Here is an 18,596-nt window from a genome sequence, read left to right as displayed (position 1 = left end):
ATTCGTCTTTACGAGTATATTAAAAATATCTAACTTTTATATTTTTTGCAAATACGTAGCTAACGATATTTAACGCGTAAAACACGCGTTGGCAAACGTGAAAAAAGAAAGTGGTAGAGTGGAGTTGAATGGAGGAAGTATAGTGTAAGATAGTGGAATGTTGAGGTGGATAGTGTGGGGTATAGTAAAGTATGAAAGAGAAGGAAAGTTGAGTATTTTTTGATGTGGTTTTTTTTTTGATTTTTTTGGTGAATTTTGGTGGTGAGTGAAAAGATGATGTGGATGGTGAATTGATGAGAAAATAGATGAAAAAGTGTAGAGTGAATATTCACTGATGCGGATGATCTTAAGAGCATTAGCAATGAAAGGGAAATACTCTCCTTTTAATTTCTCTGTCCTCTAAAAGGAAGCCTTCTTCATTGTACTCTCCTTTTTCCTTTCCCCTTAACTAGAGGTCTCATCTTACTTGAAGGGAACTTGTCCTTGGGCCTTTGTGCCATTTAATTATTTTTTTATCTGGTTTTGTATTATAGGATTATTATAATGTGTAACAATATGATCAGTGGTGGGGTCAATTTAGGAGAAGAGGGATATCTCTTCAATGTGTAAAACAAATTAAAAAACTGGAACGAAGAGAGAATAATAAAGGGGAAGATAGAAAAGCTGAGTTGTACAAAATATACTAGGAAAGAGAAAAATAAGAGGGGGATTTTAAGCGTCTTTGTTGAACATGCTCTAAGGGACCGGCCGTTCGAAAGAGGACCTCGATAGTACTCCTCAAATCATTCATATAAAATGATGACAAAAGCTATTACAATAATTTAATTTAAAACTATAATTATATATTGGGTGTAATTCTTTCTTTAAATGACTCATTATCATTTCCAATTGGGCACATGATAGAAAAACCCTTATACTCCGTATATTACTGTATATATTATCTATACATGTCCGTGCAATTTTGCACGGGTTATAAGCTAGTTGTAATATATAAGCGTTGCTCTACGAGTCATATAATTAGGATGTAGATCATTTGGAAAAAAAAAAAGTTAAAAAGAATATAATATTATTGGTTATTAAACAAAGAGGCAAATATATATTATGCTAAGACAACAGAATATAGGAAAATGTGTTCATATTATACTTTTTAGCAGAACCAGTATGATTTAAACTCGAAAACAAACCTTAAGAGTTTGGGTCTGATTCGAATCAGTTTTCAACCTACCAATCAGGTATTCGATTTTAAAGTGCATAGGAAATCACAAATGATTTATCTTATTAAGTCATGTAAGTTTTATTTGACCCGTCACAAGCTTGTGACGAATATCAGCCGTCACAAATGAGAATTTGTGAAAACCAAAATATAATAGGCAAACAAAACCATTTAATGTGAGAGGTTGAAATTTCTACCTTTTGTTGAATTATTGGTACTACAATTTAGTTATTGAGTGCCATTTATGGAGGTTTTCCGTCGTTGTAAAGTTTTAATCATCTCTTCGCTTTTACTCTTTTTGTGTTCTATTCCCGGCCCATCCTACAAAGTACAAACCATCAAAATTGAAAAGCTCGCGTTTACCAAAACTTCCAATGACCAAGGGGGAGAGTAGGTAAGCAGCTTCCTACATCATGTAGACATTGGAAGTTCCTGGGAAGTTCTAATTCCTACATTTTCCAAAATTTATGGCAATCAAATAACCCATGTTTTTCAAAATCATGGGATTTTCCAATGCCCATGTTTTCTAAGTGACAACCAAACAACCCCTAAGAGTTTTTTGGAAGACTATACGCCAAAGTCAAATTATTGTTTTAGACCTAACAATAAGACGGATAAAATGTGACCGTTTTACGATAAAATGTGATCATTTCCGTCAATGTTTTATTCTTTAGTTTTTAAGATTTTATCATTAGTTGGTCACTTTTTGTTACAAAATATTGAAATTTTCTCATATAAACTTATTTCCATTTTAAGGGAGATCTACTAAAAAAACGAGATGAAAGCGGTTAAAGGACGTCACGGCCTGATTTTATTAGATATCCTCTTAGGATATTTGTCATTTGAGTCTCTCCTTAGAGCAACTCCAATGGACAACTACAATATGATGTAGCTTGATTTGCCAAATCGATTTTTCAAGCTACGCTGCTTTTCAGCTACGTACCGCTCCAATGACGGACTACAACATCTTGTAGCTTGCATGGATCCACATTCTTATTTTCATCCAATAGGATAATTTAGCTTTTTTCTTTAAAAACCAAGCCATGTAGCTTGACAAAGCTACATGCTTGCAAACTACTCTTGAATTTTCCCACTCCAATGGTAAGCTACATGCTTATAATTTTGTAAATATTGCAAGCAAGTCCCTAAACATAAACCATTGGAGATGCTCTTATCAAAATGGATTTAAAACTCGACCTTATTCTCACCTTACTCGGCCAAACCAAATGATTACATATGTTAGCTTAATCAATGGGATTAACATAACTTAATTAAAATAACTGTGTTTTTTAACATGTGTTCAGGTTTCTAACATGTGTCGTAGTGATGAAAATTAAACTGAAAGACAAAGCAGAGAATTAGCAACAAATTAGAGTACTCAGGGCTTGTTTGGTTACTCTTTAAATTCATGGAATTTTGAAAATCCCATGAATTGCGATATAATGTACTTGTTTGGTTGCCAAAATCTGGAAAATGGAACTTCCCATATAATTTAAGTTCCTCCATTATGGAGGAAGTCACTTATCTAGCCCCCAAGGTAAGTGGCAATTCCCACATAACTTCCAACATGAATTTCAATGCCCATATGTCAACCAAACACTTTTTATGCAATTCACATGAATTACCATTTCATGTGAAACTAGTTTAAATGCATGTGCGTTGCAACGAGGAAATTAACTTAGTAACAAAAATGGTTATAAGGTCTTAATATTATCTTATGTCTAATCATTTATTTAGATATGATCAAAAGTCAAAACATCTTATTTAAGAGACGCAAAAGATGTTGGGTTGATATCTAAGTTCAAGGATGCCTCATATTTATAATTATAAGACCACCACATCTTATGTTAATCTTTCGATGTGGACATTCTTTTTCAATGTGGTACACAATTTTATATATATACAAATTATATGAAATCTTTACGCTAATGATAATATTTTTACCACGAATCAAATTATGTTATTTTCATAATTTTTTTTAACGATATTTTTTTGCCAAATGAAATGTAAAAGTTTTTTTATAAAAATTAGAAACATCACTTGAATATAATATAGGAAATAAATATTATAATAATTAAAAGATTCTCCATTTTATTTTTTACATCAAAAAATATTATTTAATTTTTAGGATACCCTACCTTATGATAATTTTCTGATTTGGGATAATTCAACTATTTATGTGTAGTATATTTACCACACCTACATTATTTTTCAATGTGGGACAAATAACACACAAAAAAATAAACCATTTTTTTCACCTATTTCGATATCCAACCCAATTTAATAATGAGAAAATACTATACTATCTTTTTATAAACTAAACAAACCACCAAAAACTTATCTTCTTTTTTTGAACCACACAAGTAGTGGAATTAGGTACACAGCATTTTAATCACATCTATTTTAACATAGTTTTGCCTTATGTTGCTCAATTATTCTTACAAGCTATGCCATATTCTTCATTTTTCACCTCTAACAACAACAACAACCACCACCCATGCACAAGTGCATTGCATCAGGAGGAATAATTTGAAGGTCATTAGTAGTTTCGAAAGCCGAATCGACGTAAGTTGTTGTAAAGCTAGAAGAAGAGCAAGAATTGATATTGAGGATGAAAATGAAGATTTTGGTTATAATGAAGAAATTGGGATATTGGAATTATATAGTCAGTCAAATAGAGAAGAAGCTCTTCTTGTGACTGCTTTGGTTGATGATCAAGAAGTTGAGGTCCTCATCTTTAAGGTCATTATCTTTTATCCACCTCTTCTTTAACTCCGAATAGATAACGAGGGCAGATCATCTGTCTCATTTCCGTGTTTCATCTTGTGTCATATAATCTATCGTTCTGAAATATAAAAAATTGTGTTGATTATATTAAGTGGATGACGTGTCAAAAGTAGAATACGAATAGATAACGAGGGCAGATCATCTGTCTCATTTCCGTGTTTCATCTTGTGTCAATCTATTGTTCTGAAGTATAAAAGATTGTGTTGATTATATTAAGTGGATGACGTGTCAAAAGTAGAATACGAGGGCAGATTATTTGTCTCATTTCCATGTTTCATCTTGTGTCATATAATCTATCGTTCTGAAGTATAAAAGATTGTGTTGATTATATTAAGTGGATGACGTGTCAAAAGTAGAATACGAATAAATAACGAGGGCAGATCATCTGTCTCATTTCCACGTTTCATCTTGTGTTATATAATCTATCGTTCAGAAGTATAAAAATTGTGTTGATTATATTAAGTGGATGACGTGTCAAAAGTAGAATACAGTGTGATACAAGATGAGACGTGAAAATGTGACGATAATTTGAACTTAATGACAAATTACAATGGTATTTTTGTAGGGTTATTCATCATGCTTGAGCTATAGGACATCACCAGACCTATCCAAGAGTGTGCTGCCACAAAGAGCTGTGATCAAGTCGATAGACCGGATTAGAGGTCCTTTCGATCCCACCAACATCGATTATATAGAAAAAGGTTTGACATGGGAGAGCTTTAGAAGTCGTATCTCGACTATTTAGTAATGACAGACATTTCAGTTTACTCAGTCCATTCGATATTTCTGCAATTTAGCAGATAACTTCATAATTTAGCAAAGATCGCGCATCAGACAGGTATTAGCTGTAAAGGTCGACTTACCACCAAACTGGCTAAATATCAACTGGTTTTAACTTGGTAAATCTTTTGTATCATTACAAGCTGTGAACATGGTGTCGTATATCGCAGAAAATACTCTGCCAACAGTCACAAATAATGCTACCTCATATCTTCTTTAAACGTCTTCTTCATAAGAGAAGCGTCGAAAGAGTCATTTTTGTGTGTAAAAAGAATTACAATCGTAAAAATATCAGTAGAATGAGAACCTCGTAAAGCACAAAACTATGCGAACAGCAGATGAGTCCACCCGTGGCCTAAAATCAATCCCCGTTGTTATTTTCACTTATTCCATGCCACTGCATCAATATCGTCTCTTGCAGACTTGTACAAAGCTAACCTCTTTGCTAACGACTCTCTTCTGGACATCAGTGCGGGATCCTCGTCTAACATGGCACTAAGTTGTTCTTTCTGCATATAAGCAGAATTACATGTACTACTGTTACAAAACGAGGACACAGCAGCACGTGGTACAAATAAAGCAAAGACGCAAACAAAGGACAAGGAAGAAACCGATCACAAAAATTGAAACTGAGTTGCATAACACAAATTCTCATTATAGACGGGAGATATCCGTCTATAGTTATAGACGAGCCAAATATCCACCCACTTTAAGCATAAGACAAGCAACAAGTTGCATGGTGGGGCCCAAAAATGTCACCACATTAAGCATATTTGACCCGTCTTTCACTTTAGATGGATATATCCGTCTATAGTGAGACTAATTGGTTGCATAATTACCTCTCGTCTACCAATGTTAACATAGAATTGGTTAAGAAGTGCTCTTTTGGCCTCCTTGACTTGGCAATGAACAACTGCCTTCGGAATTGAATTCTTCAATGTGTCACAAACCATGCCGACATAAGCAGAGACATTCGAACCTGAAAAACAAAACACAGCCATATTACATTGTTCATGTTATTTATGTCAGAAGACCAATTTGCGAAAAAAAAAAAAAAAAAATTGCTGCAATAGTTCGAAAACAATAAACTAAAAAGTGTCGGGATAGGATTGGCTCAGTTGGTTAAAGCATAGACTAATAACTCATTGGCCGTAGTTTCAAACCCTTGCGGGAACAATTGCACCTTACATTATGCTTCCCTAATCCGAGCATATCACCCTGATAATAAAGGTGGCTAACTTGATGTGGTGGTTTCGGAAGAACATAGGGTTTACAGAATGCACACATGAGCTAGCTTTTGGTCGTTTGCCACCGTTAAAGAAAGGCAATAAATACATCATTACTGACACTCAAGAAACTTTAAGATTGTTTTCCTTCTCAAGAACAGCAAACTTACCGATCCTTCTGAGATGATTATCAGTGTAACGATCTGCATTTGGACTTGGTTGTCCTGGTTGATTACCAGGGGTCTTTTCTGGTTCCATCTGAAGTTTCCTGAAAAACTCCACTGTTAGATAAGTAGACTCCATTTCCACTAAACGCAGCACCGTCTTCCTGCTTTCATCACGGAATTTTTCCAAAGATTCGTTTGAAGCAGCCGCAATATCACTCTGGAGAGATGGGAATCTCTTAAGCTCCTAAAATTTAGCAGAAAATATCAGTTAGACAGAACCTTTGGTAGTGTTGCGAAGAAACAATTCTTACGATGTTTAAAAAGAGTTTCTCAGCATGTCGAGCTACTCTCCCTGACTCTCTGCCCTGAAAGACTTATTGAGGTGTCTCGATAACCAAAAACGCATTGCTTGGATGCGGCTGGATCTAAAGGGGACGCGGGAGGAACATATTCCCTTGTTTGATTAGTAAATTAGGTTCGAGGGAAATGGATCCATTTTCGCCCTATACGCCAACTTAAACTACCGCAAGCATAGGAATGATTTTCGAAGAAACACCAAGGCTCCCTTTCCTGTCCCTTCCCCCTCCCTCCCATCCACATTTCTAACCCATCCAACATAGGAAGAATTGGAAAGAAACGCTAAAAATCAAACAAGGTTTTTAGTAATTCTCACCAGTGTTGCAGCTATTGACTTCCTCACAAGTTCTTTGAGTATGAGGTGCACCTGTGAAGGACACATATGCACGATGTTATCTTCAAGTAGCACAAGAGCTTCGAAGCAATTAATATAGCAAACCCATGTAAATGGCCCTACTCGTGGCAAATGATATGTAACACACACATTCTTACTTCGAAAACAAAATTTAGCAACAGGCTTCCTATGTAAACCATTTATTGGGCATAAGATTATAACACGACACAACTCCGTGGTAAATATAAACGGTATCATAAGCAAGAATCTTAAGTAATTATACAAAGTATATTCTAATTAGTGGATAAACTTGATTAGTCTGTAAATCTCAACTGATAAGTTACCCGGAGTTTCAAATAAAATATTTCTTCTAAAGCTATTCCCCCTCTTATTTACGTAAAATCCTACCACTATTGCAAAATATTCCAGTAAAAAATCATAACATTTCCATTATCATGTAGAAAATGAGAAGTTAGGAGAATTACTGCATCAACTGTTGCTTCAGCTGGGCCTTTAAAATATACAAGAGACCCATCAATGAGTCTTCTGATTCCTTGCTCGGGTGCAATCAGATGGGGCTGGTAACCATCAGCTTCTGCTACAACTTTTCGGACATTTGATGTTGAAAGATGGCGGTCAAGAGGGAGCTTCTTCATAGCAGCTGGCAGTTGGTGGTCAAAAACCCCATAAATGCGATCACCACCCGGCCGCCTGAAAGAGTTTTTAGTTTGAAGATTTCAAGACAGTAATAGAGAGAATCTTTTATTTGGAGCTACACTGAGTATTAATCTACACTGGGCATGAGAGTCGAAAAGCACAAGTTGTGGAAAGTACTGCTCTGTATTATAGTACTTTAAGATGTAAACTGACATCACCAAGTGATACAATCTAAGGAGAACCTGACGAAAGGCGTTTCATTTACATCTACAGCATAAGTTGACTAAAAAAGATCAAGAAAATTACCCTCCATCAAGATGCTCCTTGAAAACTTTATCAAAAGCACGGCACATTTCCAATATGGTATAAAGCTGGGCCTGAATATATAAGGAAAGAAATTTTAGTTTATGAATATACAAACCACCATTAATAGAGAGCTAAATCATGTGGAACTGCAAAGTTACCCCTCCATCAGCTGCAACAGGTCTGCCAATACGGTCCAACTCAGCATTGATTTCATCAATTGACTTGTTGATGAGGGCAATGATACTAGGTATTTTCTGTCTAATAACAACCTCCAAATGCTGGTTGAAAAGAAAATGAACCATCAACATCAGTTTTTGCCAATGAACAATTTATAAAATTTAAGGAATATAAATGCACGAACGAAAACAGATTAAAAGTAGCTGGTACATCAAAGGACAATGCTTACCCTAGATAAAAGCTTTGCCAAATACTCAGAACCCATCTTATGAGCCAAATGAGAATATTCTGGACTAGAGTCGAAATACTCTCTCTCCTTCCTACGAGCAGAATTTATATCGACATTTTTGTTGATGTCCGCTTGTGAACGATTGACTATACCAACCCAGGGATGTTGTAATCGATATGATCGTCCTTCAAGAACCTATTACATTAGACATAATCCATTTAACATTTTATTTTTGAGGCGGAAAAACTATCCTCGTAAATAACCAATATCCAATAATCATACGACAAGAGGTATACATACCTCCAGGGCATTGGTTCCTTGGTCCATTAAATCAAGTTTAGTCAGAACTCCAAAAGTCCTTTCCCCTGCAGAAGAAAGAGAAAGCGTGAATAACAAGCCTAAAATCCTAGATTCGAGACGGTGTGTTAAAATTTTCAAGTTGTTTCAATGTTAAAGGACAAATGAAATTGGGTTACCCGATGGGTCAACTTCTCTAGCAAGTTTTATAGCATCTGATGTGGCTATATCTTGATTAGCAGGAGAAATAGCCAGGATAATACAGTTGGGCTGTAAAGCAAAAGAGAAAAAAAAAAATGAGAGCTAAGTAGGAACACTGAAGCAAAACATTTGGTTCAACTAATAATTCGATCATATTAAGATCGGAAATTAATCGCACGTTATGATTCAGTAGCAAGTGAGCACAAGAGCAAAGAATCATACGAAAAACTCCCCCTATAATTTTGTGTTCTTCTAACTATATACGGTCACAATTCTTATGAACATGAATATAAAACTTAATAAGGCAAATGAGTACCATAGAGTCCATATTACGATTTATCCCAACATACTTAAAAGTTAAAACACTAATCCACAAAGCCACGACCGCCAAACTCATCACCATCCCCAATTCCCCACTGGACACAACACCACCGGTCTCAATCACACATTAAACCAGATATTCCCGTTAAATACTATGGTATGTGGTGACCATGGTTTTTGTACTCAAGTCATTTTTTTGTTGTGAATCTGAGATTTTGTTCGGTTGAACTGAGGAGTCAGAAACGAGATTGTGAGAAGGGAAATGGGATGAAGGCCAGCAGTGGAGGTCGTCGGGGAAGGAGGAAGAAGGTCAGGGATGAGAAGAAAAGGAAGAAAGTTGACCCTCAGGAGGAACAGGGAGCGAAAGGAGATCCAACACATCCATAGAACATATCTTTTGGTTTGATCCCCAACAAGAAAACCAAGTTTTAACATTGGAGATGCGACTACAGTCAGTAGTACAGAACCAACTAAATACGATTTGCCACGCTAAAAATCTGAATAACTGATCCTTGCTCATCGAGATATAGCAGGAAGCAAGAAGCTCATACTATGCATCATGAGATCTGATAGCCCACTTCAGAATAGAAATATAACGAGGAAGAGAGTTTTTAGAAGATGATCAATTCAGCAGCAAATAGGAGCACGAATACTCGAGACAAACAAATTTCATCAGGTGTTTCCTAATATCCTAATAAGCTAAAAATTTCCTCACCTTCTCTACATAATTGCGGACCATGTTCTCAATATCTTGAACAATACTTTCTTGTTGTCCCTCTGCATAAAGCCAAGCATTATTATATTATTCAAACTACTTTTACAAGAAAATTAGGTGATCAGAATGCAATCTCAGCAACAAACATGACAAGTGATATAATTCTTCTATTTTGAGTAATGTCAAGGAAATTACCTACAGCAACCTTTGTTAACCCTGGAAGATCAATAAGTGTCAAGTTCACAACTGCAGAAGAACCCAACTAAAAATCAGTAAAGATAGAGAAACAAATCGAATAATGACAAAATTTTAACGACGACGAATAGCAGAGGGCTAGGCTAATCCATTCACTTTCCAAAAGAACCCATTACCGAAGACTCCAGGAGCAAATAGCAATTCTAAATAAATTCCCATCCTATCTGACTACTACCGAGAAGCAAAAATGGTCTTAAAATGTCGCATATAATAATGGACAAGAACTTCACTGAGAGAAATATAAGCACTTCACTGAAAATCAGTAGACAATGTTAATGCATTAATTACAACTGTCAGTTGAGATGCATACCGTGTGGTGAATAGATGCTCAGGTGGATGGGGATATTTGAAATTGCTTTAGTTTTTCCAGTTATACGGTCAGTTTCATCGGCAATTTCTTTACGTACGGCAGCTGCATAAGCATAAAACAAATGTTTATCACCACCATAACCACAAAAGCAAACTGTTCAAAAGCCATAACAGTTATTTAAATCAATGCGGATAATAATGCCATCAAAGGCAGGGAGATGAACAGAAAACGTAAAATGTAAATTGAATGGTTGTATAGCCAACCAAAATGAACCCACAAATATACAATAACAACAAGAAAGATGTTACCCTGGTGCCTCAAGGGCTCAGCCCACAGGTTACCTCATCAGCCACAGCCAGAAGTAAGAGTTATTAATCCCAAAAGGTTTACCACATCAGCCAGAAGTAAAAGTTATTCTCAGGATGGTAAAGTCGTATACATACAAGTTACAACCCTCCCCCTCTAACCCCGTCAAAGATGAGGCTCTTAAGACACTAAGGTAACGATTTTGATGACAAATTTTCTTCCAGGTAATATGGTATTATAAATCACATTCCTAACTTGCTCCTATATGTTAACTTAAAATACTCATGAACAGTTCAATTCAGAATATTTATTGCCAAAAAAATTCTATTGACCAATTTGCTCAGATTAAACATGCCATTCAAACTAATTGCTGGTGTAATCAGAAATTGTAGTCTAATTCTATGCTTATGGTTCATCAATGTGCTACATAGATTTCTATGGCTATTTGTATCAGAAATGAATATATAATTTGTAATATGGATGGTTTGGCTGTTTACTATCATCAGTGGCAATGAAGCTTGGTCAAGACTATGGAGCACGTAAGAACCATGTCCATACCATGGTAGTATGTCTGCTGTTATGAGAGAAAAGAAAATGATCTTAATTACTCCTCAGTGCTCACAATAGTAGAGAACAAAAACGGCGATTACTCGGTCAATAAAGGGTAGAATAAGCCTTGAAGGATTTTCTGCGAATTGCTTTTGGCAACTGATTTTCAAGCCTTGGAAACAATCAATACCTAAAATTAATGGATGGGAGCTACATGGTACGCGGTTTGCCGTTTGCATATTGCAGTTGGAAATTGGTTAATGAACTTGAGTCACATGACAAAATACAGTCTCAGCCTAAGACGTCTCCTACCATATTCATCCACTCACCAATGAGGAAACATACAAAACACACCAAAAAATTCATAAAAGAATGGGATGAACCTCGGGAGGGATGCCAATTTAACACCCTTGGCAATGAAATTAGGGGTTTGCATACTGGTATCTCATACCAAATGTTAAGAGTCTTAAAATACACAATTTCAAATAGTTATGTAAACCGTAGTAATTTAAGAACTCTTGTACCGTAAAGCTACAAGCAACAGATGACATCGCAGGCAAGGCATGGCAAAGCAAAGCTATTTACAAAAATATTCCCAACGAATCTTCCTTTATAAAAAGCCAGCGTTACGGAGGCATGTTACGAGTAAAAGCGTTGAGTTAGGGTCAAGGATGGTGTCTAATCAAACTAACCTAATAAAAGGAATCTCTGCTAACAAATTTAAAAAAAAAAAAAAAAAAAAAAAAAAAAATTGACATCCAACTGACTGGGTAACACAGAAAACAGAATCTGGGACGGGACAAGTATCATTATGAGATCCAATCAACACCTCTAAGCCAGTCACTGAGAATAAAACTCTTCTCTGGAAGGACTATCTAAAACTCATTTAGTATTCCGTTACAATAGCATATAGTAATAGAAACAGCTCATCAAAAACTAGACAGGACACAATTCTTGATTATACTAACAGCCAAATCTGTAAAAGGAGTAAAAGAGAACAGTTGAGTGAACAACAACTACCATCTAAGAGACAATTCACAAGGTTGCAAAGAAGTAACGTACCGAAATCGCCAAACCTTTTCTTTGGAGCATGGAGAAACTCTGCATATTCACTTCCACTTTCAGTCTTGTGAAGCTGAAGGACCAATGGTCGCCGCGTTACAATACCTTAACATGATAAGAAAACGAACTTTAACCTAGATTATCTGTAATACTTGGTAGAACTGATCATTTTACAATTCACAGACCATAACATCAATGAAAAGCCTTACCAGATCCACGAGGAAGAAAATCTCTCCCAACAATACTTTCCAACACAGATGATTTCCCAGAACTCTGAATGTCATTCAACACACCAAACCATCAAAAACGTCAGATATTCAATCACTAAAATAAACCAAATCCTTTTTTCAATACATACTTTCCTATTTCCTACTTTGACATGATGACCAAATCATGGCCGCAAACACAGAAATGCGACCATTTTGTTAAGGTTTTGAAGATCACCGTGAACACATTTTACCGCAATTTGAGGCAAGACTGGCCCCATTTAGCGAGATTTAATACTATGTTGAGTTGTTGACATCTATAAACCGACTATTTCAAAATTAATCTTCATCAACACTAAATATCCCCACATTGCGATTCTAACCACAAACACAGAGCTTAAACTCCAATCACCTTTCAACCTAAACGGGTAAACACCTTCTCAGGTTTCCTTCCACAACAAGCAATTACATTAACTACCCATCTAGGAATATCCAATTTTGTAAAATACCCACTTCATATTTTCCAATCATTTACAAACAATTTAAGCTCTTAGACTACATTACCAAAACAAAATCCAATTATGGAAAATACCCAGTTCATATTTCCTAATCAAGATCAATACCAAATTCACAATTTCCAATCATTAACAAACATATCAAAGCTATTGCACTACATTACCAACAACATCATCGCCTTACTCCCAAAATGTTTTGGGGTCTACCGACAAAAATCATCATTTCAAACCCTCCACGGCTACCCATTTCTACATTACCAATCTCACAAAATCCAATCATGTTTATCCTCCAAATCTAGATCACTAACCTATTCACAATATCCAATCATTAACAAACATATCAAAGCTCAACACTACATTACCAACATCAAAGCCTCAATCCCAAAATGATATGGTGTCGGCCGACATAAATCATCATTTGAAACCGTCTCTACATTACCCATTCCACAAAATCCAATATTGTTTAATATCTAACTCTTATTTCCAAATCTAGATCACTACCCAATTCACAAAACCCAATCATTAACAAACATATCAAAGCTCAACACTACATTACCAACAACATCAAAGCCTCAATCACAAAATGATATGGTGTCGTCCGACATGAATCATCATTTAAAACCGTCTCTACATTACCCATCTCACAAAATCCAATCTTGTTTAATACCCAATTCATATTTTCCAATATAGATCAATACTCAAATCACAAATTCCATCATTAAACAACCATATCAAAGCCATTGCACTACATTACCAGCAACATCAAAGCCTCAATCCCAAAACAATTTGGGGTCGACCGACATGAATCATCATCTAAAACCGTGTTCGATACCCAACTCATATTTTCCAATCTAGATCAATACCCAATTCACAATTTCCAAACTTTCACAAACATTTCAAATCTATTAAACATTTCAACTACATTACCCAACAAAACAAAACAAAAAACAATAAATTAAATTTTAAAAAACAATAAAAAAAAGATGAAGAATTTAACCTGACCACCAACAACAGCAACAGTAGGAAGAGCTTCCCAAAGAGAAAGACCTTCACCACCATGATCTCCAAGAACAGTACAAGCCCTTTGTATTTTGTTTACTAATCCAATCAAACTCTCCATTGTTGCCATTTTTAAAGCTTTTTTTCAACGCAATAATATGATATTGGTAAATGTAATCAAATAGATCTGAATTAAAGAAAAGAAAACGATGTTTTCAGATTTAAAGATTGTAATAAAAGGTTGAAGATCCGTGTATGAGAAGATGAAAGAAATGAAGAAGAAATTGCAAAAAATGAGACTAGTTCGTAGTTCGTACGCTCTTTCTTTTGAAATCTTTCGATTTTTTTTTTTTAAAAAAAATATATTGGTGCGTACTGCGTAGCCGACTAACCGGATGGGAATTGGGTATAAACCCGATAAAACTGATCCGCTTCGAAAGACACGGTCCGTATCCAACTCGATACTCAAACTAAGGACCAACCTGAAACCTGAATTGACCCAAACGAATTTGCTTGAAGCTAATGTAGCCGATTAACCGGACGAGATTTGGGTATATACTCGGTGTATGTGTATCATGTATCATGTTTTTTCCTTCCCTGCAAATGAAAATATTGGAATGGGTAATATTTTTTAGCGTTTTTTTTTTTTTATTCTGAAAAGAATCCACTTTTTGAGAATCGCTACCAAGGTAAAAAAGTTTAAAATCGCTACATAATAATCATTGGTTCGGTTAAAAGTTAGTACCAATTAACACCGAAGCCCAATTTTTGACTTGAAAAAACAAAACTACCCCTTCTTCAACCTTTTCTCCACTCTTACCCATTCATAAAACTCAATTTAACCCTCATACTCTATCAAATTCATTTTCATCAATTAACTTTTCAAATTCATCATTCATACTCTATCAAATTAACCTACTAATTTGGAAAATTTAACCTGACAAAATTCACCTGCATCATATAACTTTATTTACCTGAAAAAGCCCTTTGTCGGCATTTCGTACTCATTGTAAGGTTTGTTATTCATCCTTATTTACTCTTTGTTCTTAATTTACCTTTAATTTAGTAGTACAAATTCAAAATGTTCATTGATTTTCTGAGTTAATTGTTTATTAGATTGCTTGATTGAATTCCTTATTAGATTTCATAAACCTTAATTTTCGAATTTTTAATTTATGCAGAAATTGTTCTCTTGTGTTCAACATCCACACTTTTCAGCCTTGTCATTGCCCCAGAATAAGGAGCCCTCAACATTTCTCCAAGATTCAAATAAAAAAAAACCCAGATTTTAGGAAAAATTGTGATTTACCACCTATTATGTTTTATTTTTTACAAATTACCACCTATTTAGTTTAACTTTACAAATAACCACCTACTTTTTGTGTTTATCCCACCATTTTCACCTATTTTACATCGTATGGATGTGTTTGTGTAATTTTTGACTCGATTTCAGTTTAACGACTTTCGGATATTTATAATGACCAAATTACCCTTACTTATTTCACCCATCTATCTTATATCCTTTCTAAACAAAAACCCCAACCTCCAAGCCCAACAAAGTAGTCATCTTCAATTGAGTACCTAGGGTTCTTCCTAAATTTCTGGGCAATTTCAAAGTTTGCTTCTAAATTTCTGGGCAATTTCAAGGACATTATCAAAATCACTCCACTTTTTATTCCATTTTTTTGTTTTGTCACAAGACTATTTTCTAAGAAAACATCTAAGCCTCTTCAATTTAGTAAACAATTTAATGGTAGGAGAGCCCTTAGCTAACGACACCAGTGAGATTTGACCCCTCATATTCCAAGCACCAGGCTTGTATATATAATGATTGGATAACTAAGCAAGCTTGACAATTTAATGGTGCTGGATATTTGCAAACCGTAGATGAATTTTTGCAATTATACGTTGAAAAGAATCTACAAGGCCTTGATCTTAGCTATAATTCCTATCAGGGCTCATTCCGACCGCAATCGACCAACTGGGTTTACTTCAAAAGCTTGATTTCATAGAGAAGCTAAATTCATTAAATTTTGCTGCGTTGAGCAATAATTAAGCTAAAGAGCAACTTTCCTGATGGTTTGACCAAACTGGTTAACCTGCACTGCAGTACTTCATCATGGAAAATACCCCAATGATGATGATATTACATTCACAATTTGGTAAATTACAAGAATTTGGCTTGCAATTTCCTGCTACTCAGGCGCCCTCGTTTTGCCAACTTGTGAAAACTTAATCACATTATCATTGCAAAACAACAGATTAACTGGTGAAATTCCTGCAGGATTAAGCTCCTTAATCACATTTAACATCTTAATGTTGCAGAAATTTCTTGGGAGGGTTTTATACCTTTTAATACAAGTTTTATGAGAAGATTGGTAAATGTCGAGCTTAGGAAGTAAGCAAACCTTGGAATTGGTCAGAAATTTTGGAAGAACCTAGGTACTCAATTGAAGATGACTATTTGCTGGGTTTAGGGGTTGGGGGCTTTGTTATTAAGATAGATTGGTGAAATGAGTAAGGGTAATTTGGTCATTATAAATATCCGAAAGTCGTTAAACTGAAATCGAGTCAAAAATTACACAAACACGTCAATACAATGTAAAATAGGTGAAAATGGTGGGATAAACACAAAAAGTAGGTGGTTATTTGTAAAGTTAAACTAAATAGGTGGTAATTTGTAAAAAATAAAACATAATAGGTGGTAAATTACAATTTTTCCCAGATTTTATACAAAAGAGAGGGAGAGAATGAATGAATAGATTCAATTGAACAAGGATTAATGTAGTAGAAGAAGAGAGGGTAATTGAATTGAATGTTAATGTTACCTGATAGAATAGAGGAGGAATGAATGAATAGATCCAATTGATGAAATAAGAAAAGGGGGAAAACAATTGAGGGATTGAAGAGGCATTAATGGAGTAGAAGGTATTGTATTAAGGAAGAGGGAAATGATATAAGGAATAGGGGAAGGGTATAATAGGAATGAGAAATATAAATTAAACTAAACATTTGAAATGAATGGCTGAAATTGATTCATTTAACCTCGTTTAATGAATTGGTACTGAATTTTTAACGAAGCAAGAATTATGGTAGCATTTTTTAAACTTTTTTTACTTTGGTAGCAGTTATCAAAAAGTGGTTTACTTGTGGTAACAATTATCAAAAAAACCCTATTTTTTATGAATATAACATAAAGTAATTAGCAAAATTGAAAGGCGCTTTTTTATAAATTACGGTGCAGTGTAAAGTTCAGGTCTTGACAGAAATTTGATGTAATGCTGACAAGAGCTTAGACAACACCGTCACAATGCAATAAAGATTACAAATTTGTATAAAATAGAAATTGATCTCATAAAATCATGAAATGTTGTGGTAATTATTTTTAATGAGTAAACTAACTCTGATTAAATTTTGAAGATATTTAGAAGACTTTAAGTATTTTTAATAAATTACCAAAGTTAACCTGATGGAAGACATTTGACAGATTATGAGCAATTTTAGTTTTGTGTTGAACAAACAAACAAAGGGATGTAATTATCAACTCAAATCTCATAGAATACTCACAGGGAAGCAAGTTAACAATTTGGACAACTTAGATTAAGAATTATCATAGTCTAAGCATAGATAATTCCTAAACTAAATCAAATAGCAGGATTGTCTATATTTCACTAACAGGTAATCAACACCAAAAGCCTAGAACAGAATGTTATCACGCATGGCTCTTAACTCCAGACTAAGCACAAGTTAAAAAGGTTTAAATTTGAGAGAAATTTCGGGTTTTCCATTCATAAAAGTCTGCCTCAATGCAGGTGAGGTAGAGGTCCTTATATAGGCCTCTCCTTAATGTTTCAGTACAAATAAACCCTGAAAATCTCATCTAAGGGACATGATTAGTTCTTAGGATACAAACAAAGGTCTTAAAATATATTACAAACGGTCATAAAATAACTTAAAGGCAAACTAAAATGAAAACAAAAAAAATTGCAGTGATAATGACATGCTGCTGTCTTGGCTGTTGTTCCTCTTTGGCTGAGAGCGTTGATTTGGTTTAGGCCTTGACCTTGGCTCTAGGTTATATCCGAAATATGGTAAGACAAGCAAAAAGGACCGTGCAAACAGCTCCCTCCGTGTTTAGCCAGAAATGACAATTTACTTTATGCATTCTCTTATTTTTCTACAAGTTGATTTCGCTTGAATTTCTATGATTTGCAATGTGAATTTGCCCTGGCTCCTTAGGACTTTTTTGGGCTCAGTTAGATAAGGTTTCAGTTGGCCAGACAAGGTTTTAGTTGGCCATGGTGGGAGCTGGTGGTTAAGTAGGTACTGGTACTTGTGGCCTTCTAAAACAGGCTTGGCAATGGTTGCTATCAGAGCATTGTTGTTGAGGTCGTGGCTTAGGCTGTGGCTTGGATGGCTTAGGCTGTGGCCTGACTCCTGATTAGAACTGGCCTGGTCCTTGGCTCCTGCTGCATACAGTGGACACTTATGTTATAATTTTTTCAGATAAGTAGTGATTGTACATTTATACCTTAACAAAATTAGCAAGTGTTGTGATAACCGTCTAACACTAAGTTATTGAGAAATGTGCCATGTAATACACCAAAAACTAAGAAAAAATAAAATA

General features: G+C 35.1%; 2 protein-coding genes across 2 annotated transcripts; one reads left to right on the top strand and one right to left on the bottom strand.

Moving 5' to 3' along the window:
- The first annotated feature begins 3,538 nt into the window (after window positions 1-3,538).
- On the top strand, window positions 3,539-4,999 carry LOC141604668 (uncharacterized). Its single transcript, XM_074423112.1, has 2 exons — window positions 3,539-3,955; window positions 4,566-4,999. The coding sequence occupies exons 1-2, from the start codon at window positions 3,635-3,637 to the stop codon at window positions 4,743-4,745; spliced, it is 501 nt and encodes a 166-aa protein (XP_074279213.1). The 5' UTR covers window positions 3,539-3,634; the 3' UTR covers window positions 4,746-4,999.
- On the bottom strand, window positions 4,872-14,357 carry LOC141604666 (phragmoplastin DRP1C). The gene is made up of 16 exons (XM_074423111.1): window positions 13,968-14,357; window positions 12,459-12,522; window positions 12,250-12,354; window positions 10,333-10,434; window positions 9,963-10,013; window positions 9,768-9,829; window positions 8,710-8,800; window positions 8,534-8,598; window positions 8,234-8,428; window positions 7,986-8,105; window positions 7,828-7,898; window positions 7,350-7,575; window positions 6,847-6,897; window positions 6,177-6,417; window positions 5,620-5,759; window positions 4,872-5,289 (listed from the first exon to the last, which is right to left on the bottom strand). The coding sequence occupies exons 1-16, from the start codon at window positions 14,097-14,099 to the stop codon at window positions 5,161-5,163; spliced, it is 1,845 nt and encodes a 614-aa protein (XP_074279212.1). The 5' UTR covers window positions 14,100-14,357; the 3' UTR covers window positions 4,872-5,160.
- Between the last annotated feature and the right edge of the window lie 4,239 nt (window positions 14,358-18,596).

Source organism: Silene latifolia, chromosome 10 (genome assembly GCF_048544455.1).
Source record: "Silene latifolia isolate original U9 population chromosome 10, ASM4854445v1, whole genome shotgun sequence".
NCBI lineage: Eukaryota > Viridiplantae > Streptophyta > Magnoliopsida > Caryophyllales > Caryophyllaceae > Silene > Silene latifolia.
This window is presented reverse-complemented; position numbering and strand designations above follow the sequence as displayed.